The sequence below is a fragment of the Pangasianodon hypophthalmus genome, chromosome 12 (assembly GCF_027358585.1).
Source record: "Pangasianodon hypophthalmus isolate fPanHyp1 chromosome 12, fPanHyp1.pri, whole genome shotgun sequence".
In the NCBI taxonomy this organism is placed as follows: Eukaryota; Metazoa; Chordata; class Actinopteri; order Siluriformes; family Pangasiidae; genus Pangasianodon; species Pangasianodon hypophthalmus.
The window spans coordinates 22094478-22102638 of NC_069721.1; the positions used below are offsets into that span (position 1 = coordinate 22094478).

Below are 8161 nucleotides of genomic sequence, written 5' to 3' on the forward strand. Positions count from 1 at the left end.
AACACAAACTCATCAAGTAAAGAATTGCACTGATGTTTTTCGTAGCACCAATGATACATTTGATACAAATGTTGTGGGCCGTGAAATGCGATTTGGCAGGTTTTCACCGACTTCATTTAGAAGACAGACAAATGTAGCTGCTAACATCCTGCTTTAAGATTAAGACATGCTTTGGTGCAAACATATCCAGATTTTCCATGTTTCCTGATGAAAAAGACATGCTAATCCCACCACCTCATGAAAATTCCAGCATCATAAATGTTGCAGAAAACCAGATGAACTGTGATGTTCTTTACACACTGCAGACCACTGGGAATTTTTACATTTACATTTATGGCATTTGGCAGACGCCCTTATCCAGAGAGACTTACAATAGTGCTTTGAAGTCTATCAAAAATACATTCTGATATTGGCTCGCTAGGTCACAAACAAATTTTAGTTAGATGAAGTGTACATAGTTAAATTTGAAGACGTTCAAAAAGAATAAGCAAAGGAAGAAGTAGACATGGTGTGGTAGAATAGAAACATCCAAGTGTGGTTAGGAGGGGTGAAATTCAATTAAATTCAATTTCCACAACGGAAATTGGCGGACTTTCCCCCACAGTCTCTACCATAGACCAGGATCAAACATTTAATATTATTTAAAATAGAACTTGACTATTAAGTACTGATCTCCCTCGTTAAAGTGATTGTTGTTAATAATACTCTTTTATTTTATTTTATTTTATTTTATTTTATTTTGTTTTGGGTTAAGAAAAAAAAAAGAAAAAACTGAATGGCAGATATAATTGTAACTGCATTTGTTTTGAAATAATGTATGTTTGTCAATGCTGCTACTTCAAAATAAAAAATTTAAAAAAAAAAAAAAATTCATTTCAATTTTATTTGTATAGCACTTTTAACAATGGACATTGTCACAAAGCAGCTTTACAGAAATAAATGGATTCAAAAAAATATATTGTAAATATGTGAATTTACCCCTGTGAATTTATCCCTAATGAGCAAGCCAGAGGCGACGGTGGCAAGGAAAAACTCCCTGACATGATATGAGGAAGAAACCTTGAGCGGAACCAGGCTAAAAAGGGAACCCATCCTCATCTGGGTGCAACGAATAGTGCAATTATAAATAAATCCCTTCTATTATTGTGTACTATATGGACAAATAGTGCAATTAATTCATCACAGTTTTTGCAAGAAGTCTGTTTGGTTAAAATCTATCCACTGTCCACTGATCCTGATTACGAAGGTGCTCGTGGCAACTGCAGCCCCAAAGCCACTACAGCAATTGCAGTCCCAATCCATTACAGTACAGCTCCCCATATGTGATCCCCAATAAAATAGAAATAGAAAGCAAGTCTGTACATACACTGATCTAAGCGACTTTGACATGGCCAAATTGCTATGGCTAGATGACTGTGTCAGAGCATCTCCAAAACGGCAGGTCTTCTGGGGTGTTCCCCATATGCAGTAGTTAGTACCTACCAAAAGTGGTCCAAGGAAGGACAACCGGTGAACTGGTGACAGGGTCATGGGCACCCAAGGCTCACTGATGTGCATGGGGGAGAGAAGGCTAGCCCGTCTGGACTGATCCCACAGAAGAGCTACTGTAGCACAAATTGCTGAAAAAGTTGATGCTGGTTATGATAGAAAGGTGTCAGAACACACAGTGCATTGCAGCTTGCTGCATATGGGGCTGCGTAGCTGCAGACTGGTCAGAGTGCCCATGCTGACCCCTGTCCACCTCTGAAAACACCCACAATAGGCATAAGAGCATTAGAACTGGACCATGGAGCCATGGAAGAAGGTGGCCTGGTCTGATGAATCACGTTTTCTTATACATCATGTGGATGGCCAGGTGTGTGTGCGTCGCTTACCGGGGGAAGAGATGGCACCAGGATGCACTATGGGAAGAACACAATCCTTGGGTCCTGGCATTCATGTGGATGTTACTTCTTTACGTTGACATGTACCACCTACATTGTTGCAAACCAAGTACTAACCCTTCCTGGCACCGGTATTATCTAATGGTAGTGACCTCTTTCAGCAGGATAATACACCCTGCCACACTACAAAAATTGTTCAGGAATGGTTTGAGGAACATGACAAAGAATTCGAGGTGTTGACTTGGCCTCCAAATTCCCCAACTCTAAATCTAATCGAGTATCTATGGGATGTGCTGGACAAACAAGTTCAATTCAATGCAATTCAATTCCATTTTATTTGTATGGCGCTTTTAACAATGGACATTGTCACAAAGCAGCTTTACAGAAATAAATCAATTCAAATTAAGCTAAACCAAAATAAATTGTAAATTTGTGAATTTATCCCTTATGAGCAAGGCGGCGGCGACGGTGGCAAGGAAAAACTCCCTAAGACGATATGAGGAAACCTTGAGAGGAATCAGACTCAATAGGGAACCCATCCTCATCTGGGTGCTAATGGAAAGTGCAATTATAAATAAATCTCTTCTAAAACTGTGTACTATATGGACAAATAGTGCAATTGTGTAAGCAGTAAATTCATCACAGTTTTCACAAGAAGTCCAGTTTGTTAAACCTATCCACTGTCCACTGATGGAGTACTGAGTACAAAGCTGCTCGTGGCAACCGCAGCCCCAAAGCCACCACAGTACAACTCCCCATATGAGATCTCCAAGCCATCACCACGGCCCCCAAGTGGCACCATCCCCGGCAATCCCAATGATCTTCAGGCCGTCCATGTGGGGCCACGCCCAGCAGCAGCGAGTGATCTCCAACCGATGAGAACTCCAACCAGAAGTAGGGCATCAGGATGGATCAGGCAGATCTGGAGAGCAGAAGGGGCTGGGATCAATGGTATCTCAGGAGTAGCATGAGTAGAGAGAGGGAGAGAGAGAGAGATTGTTAGGTATGCTTATGTCATGTAATGTTAAGGACAACGTACTTTGCGTGCAGAGTGCAAGCAGGGACTCCAGGAAGACTAGCTATGACAGCATTTGTGGTTGTGAGTTGAAAGAAAGATATCCTAGTAATATTATCTATAATGGGGGGGACATGGGGGCAACAGCATCAAAACATCCCAGTTCACCACAACACTCCATGCCTGTGAACTCTCCAGATCTGCTCCTTTACCTAAGAAACAACTAATCACAAAAGGCTTGACTAAACAAATATGACCTGTAATAATGAAGGCACCAAAAAATAGCCTGCACCTTTTGATAAGAGTAGGTGTGGCAGATTATAAAAGACCAAAGTTCGCTCGGGTACTGTGGCACGAAACTATTCATTGCTTTATAGGTCAATAGTAGTATTTTATAATCAATACAAGATTTGATTGGGAGCCAATGCAGTCTTGATAAGATAAGGGTGATATGGTCATATCTTCTGGTTCTAGTAAGGACTCTTGCTGCTGCATTCTGGACTAACTGGAGCTTGTTTATGCATCTGGAACATCCAGACAGTAAGGCACTACAATAATCCAACCTAGAGGTAACAAAAGCATTGGGCAGTGGGCCTAAAACAGAGCCTTGTGGAACACCAAACTTTACATTTGTGTACGTAGAGAAGTTACCATTTACATCTACAAACTGATAACGTTCCCTTAATGCCTACAACATTTTCTATTCTATCGAGGAGAATAGCATGATCAATGGTATCAAAAGCTGCACTAAGGTCAAGCAACACAAGCAAGGAGACACAACAGTGATCAGAGGCCAGTAGTAAGTCATTTACCACTTTAACCAATGCTGTCTCTGTGCTATGATGAGGCCTAAATCCTGACTGATACATTTCATTAATGTTTTTCCTATGTAGGTACAAGCATAGCTGCTATGCTACAACCTTTTCTAGGATCTTGGAGATAACGGGGAGGTTTGATATTGGCCTATAGTTAGACAGCTGACAGGGGTTGAGGTTAGGTTTTTTAATCAGGGGTTTGATAACTGCTAGTTTAAAAGATTTAGGTACATAGCCAGTGCTAAAGGAGAAAGTCTGATCCATGGAGGCCCTGCCTTGCAGTCTTCAGGACTTAAAGGATCTGCTGCTACTGTGTTGGTGCCAGATACCACAGCACACCTTCACAGGTCTTGTGGCGTCCATGCCTCGAAATGTCAAAGCTGTTTTGGGACAAGGAGGACCTACACAATATTAGGCAGGTGGTTTTAATGTTATGGCTGATTGGTATATATAACAGTGGTTCTGTAAACACCTGGCAGGAATATGACGTGGCAGGAACTGGGCTAGAAGGTTTCAGGGACAGAAAGCTGCTGAGCATAATATTTTATAGGAAATACTAGTATGTCAACTGGTTACCGCATGACTTTGTGGTAAAGTCTCGGCATGTGTGTGCATGCACACAAGAAAGTATCTGGGTGTTAAACACTGCCCAAGGTTGTTATGCAGTGTTCATAGAACCAACGTTACATACATAAATAGCGTTATTAATTCCTTAGTTTTGCATGTACATTATGTCCAACTTCTTTTTACCCTTTTTGAAGTGTCAGTAAAAAATTCCTTTGTCTCTGATGTCCATTATTACAGAAATATAATTTTTTTTGAAAACATGTATTTCCTTCTTTGGGTAGTCAATTTGTGTTGATCATTGTTTATGAATTATTATAGAAGCAGAACCTGTTATTACAACAAATGATAATAATAAGCAGGAGGGTTGAGATTAGCTTTTATAGCTATTATATTATGTTGTTTCAGCTCAACCATTAATTCTATAACTATTACTTGCAAAAATGTAGATAGATTACACCATGTCTTCCACAATATTCAGTTTTCAGTATTTTTTATGGCCTTAATCCAGTTTAAATAATTCAGGTTTGTAAATCATCACATCTGTTTTGTGTCATGTGGACTTTCATTTGGACACCTTCGGCTTACATAAACTTAAAAAAAAAGGTCATGCCAAAGTAAACTTTTATTTTTAACCTTGGCCAACTGCTTTTAGACCTTGCACTTTGGTGAGAAAACAGTTCCAATTATGGTTATGGAAGAAAAGGAAGTAGCTGCATATAAATAGCGCCGAGTTGAATCTCTTACACATTTTTTTGTTTCACGAGTGCAGCTTAAGCCATATATGGAAATAAACAGTTATTACCTGTAGGTAAGCAGATTGAAGGAACATTGTTGGAGATTGTTTGAGCACCTCCTTCTTCTGCATGGTAGCTTATAGGAAAAGGAAACTGGTGTCTTTTTCTTACTATTAAAGAATCCTTGAAAACATCAGAGCTGTAAGTATTATGATCACGTCAAAAATGTTATGTTACGTCTATCACATTCAGTTTGATCAGATATAATTATAGTATTATCTAAACGTCAAACACTGTACATTGTACTTAAGGCATAATACTGCATTATTCGTGGTATTATGAGAACATTATTCACTATGCAACTGGAATTATTCATGCTAGAAAATGTATTATCAAACCATATGAGGTTGTTTGTGAAGTTTTCAATATTGTTCATGTTGATATTATGCATTGTGTTATTTCACTGTATCAGCAAACATTAGAAAAAAAAGGCAGAAATACTCTTCTCTTCAGGCTATATTCATAGTTGAGTTATGTGCGTATCATAATGCGTTAATACCAAAATTTCACACATTGGTTTTTGCAATTAACTACAGATTAAGCACTAGTCTAACAGTTGCCTGTGGTGGAGACCATGGGGCTGAGTGTGCATAAAACAGAGGCATGCCTCTTTTTTTGGCACAATATTGGACAAAATATTAAACTTTACGTCTAGACCTTATGTCTTATGACAAAATATATCTGGTTCATTTTGAAAACAAACAAACAAACAAAAAAAAATGTTGGTTTTGGTTTTCCAAAACCAATTCCACTCTTTTCCTTTTGTTACAAGATCAGATCAAATTCATTCTGAGCTGATACGTATCTCATCCACCATTTTTGCTGGTAATGTAGTACTAATGCCAGTCCTGGGTATCAGATCATGCCATCTCTACTACTTCATTGAACTGAAAATACATTGGGTTGAATAAATTTATAAATTTATTTGTCTGTACCAAAGTCGTAGCCACCAATTATATAACTTGAATCCATACTTAATATGTTGTGGGAACATCATGTTAATATGTGGCCTTCAGGTAATTAATTTGCCTGGAATGGGTGATAAAGTCTATTCACTTTATTGTATATAGTATTACTACAAGATTAAAGCAAAGTTATCAATAATCTTCACACTGACAAATTCAGTTGATTTCTCACTCATTTTTAAAATAGTTGCCACAAAATAGATATTATTATTATTACCACCTCACATCTTATTAAAAAACAATCACCATGTCACCTCAGCAGCTCTGTCTCAAACTACATCCTCACCCCGAGCTATAAATACACAAATCGATATATACATGTTTAATTTGTATACAATTGTATACAAATTTGAATATGCATGCTTTGCATTTCAGATTAACAATGAACACAGCTATGAAGGTTTCCACCTTTGCCAAAAATGTTGCCACTGCAGTCATCATCATTTCAGTTGTTTGCTATGCAGAGGTGGGTTTCCATTTCAAGTAATGCATTGAGCAGACATTTTCTTATCAGTAGTTTTGTGAGAACAATGTTGTTTTTTTTTTTTTTATAGAACCTGAAATGGATATCAGGTTCTGTCATTAGCCTGGACATGGCAGAAAATTCTGTTGATGACCAATTTATAGGCTGCAAAAACAGAATGTACGAGCGGATTACAAAGAAGATTCTACCAGAAGAGTTAAAATCTAATGAATATTTTAAAAACATTTGGCAACAGTACGTAAATTTTACTGATTATTTTACAATAATAATAAAGGTCTACACAGACCCAAGTTCTGACCTTTATAGTCTGTTCAATGAAGCTGTGAGCTCAGGCAGAGGGAATTATGTCAGTAAGTTCACCTATAAAGCCTTTCATTTCTTGCTAACAGGAGCCATACAAATTCATCAAGTAAAGAAATGTACTCATGTTTTCCGCAGAACCAATGTTAGTTTTGATACAAACGTTCTTGGCCATGAAATGCGATTTGGCAGGTTTGCATCAACTTCACTTACAACTAACATGTCACGTATATTTGGCGAAATCTCCTGTTTTAATGTTACGACATGCTTTGGTGCAAACATAGCCAATATTTCTGTGCTCCCTGATGAGGAAGAGGTGCTAATCCCACCTTTCGAAAAATTCAAAATCACAAATATTGAAAAAAACCAGATGAACTGTAGTGTCATTTACACTCTACGGAGCACTGGGACGTTTAGTAATATGAACTGTGCGCTGTTTAATTTAAAAAAAATGCAGATGCAAATGTGTTGATGTTAATATAGCATCGCTGCTAACACTGCTGTATAATTTAGTACATGATGTAATGTTTTCTAAACATGTATTGTTGTAAAAGCTTTTGTTATTTCTTTATAAAATTGCTAAAAATAATTAAATTATTGCAATTTTAACAATTTTTGAGATTTTGTCTGAATGGAATCTAGAAACATTTTGTAGCTCACCACCAAAAATTAATATTTGAATATTCAAAGAAGTGATGACCTGATGCTCCTAGGTTCTACACATTGCTTAATCTTCAATAAAAAGAGATATGCATGAAAACCAAGCTCTTTTTTTCAGCTTAAATTGTAGCAACACGCACCGCTTGAAATGCACTTTTCACATTAAAAGACCATTTGGTAGAGGTTCATTATACAAAAATTGTGTGGTTAGCTTTTAAAAAAAATGTTTGTTGTTATTATAGCCCCAAGGAACTAAAAACTAAAACTATCTATGTGTGTATATATATAAATTTTTTTCAATGGTCTTTTCCTGGTGATACCATTAAATGGTTAAAATGGAGTCAATGGGTAGGCTGAGAACCCCTGTATTAATTCATTTAAAGTCTACATTTTTAACATGTACCTGGTTTATTTGCTGTAATTAACATTTTTCATAATAAATGAGTTTATACACTGAAAATGCTCCCTGGCATTTGAAATGTAAGCAATAAATCCTGTATTGTGGAGTCATTTTTCTTGAACTCCTGTGGACCACAGAAAGCTTAGAAAGCAGAAATTTAGTAAACAATACATTTAACTACGTATCTGTGAGGCTCACACAATAATCCTAAGTGATCTGTGAGGTGATGTTTTCTTATTTATTTCTCTAAAATCTCTGATATATTGTGTCAAATGAAA

The 8161-nt window shown here is 37.3% G+C and overlaps 1 protein-coding gene across 1 annotated transcript; it reads left to right on the top strand.

The window, feature by feature from the left end:
- Nucleotides 1–4396: 4396 nt before the first annotated feature.
- LOC128319437 (ecto-ADP-ribosyltransferase 5-like) lies at nucleotides 4397–7581 on the top strand. The gene is made up of 3 exons (XM_053238501.1): nucleotides 4397–5215; nucleotides 6415–6505; nucleotides 6594–7581. The coding sequence occupies exons 2-3, from the start codon at nucleotides 6422–6424 to the stop codon at nucleotides 7293–7295; spliced, it is 786 nt and encodes a 261-aa protein (XP_053094476.1). The 5' UTR covers nucleotides 4397–5215; nucleotides 6415–6421; the 3' UTR covers nucleotides 7296–7581.
- Nucleotides 7582–8161: the final 580 nt, after the last annotated feature.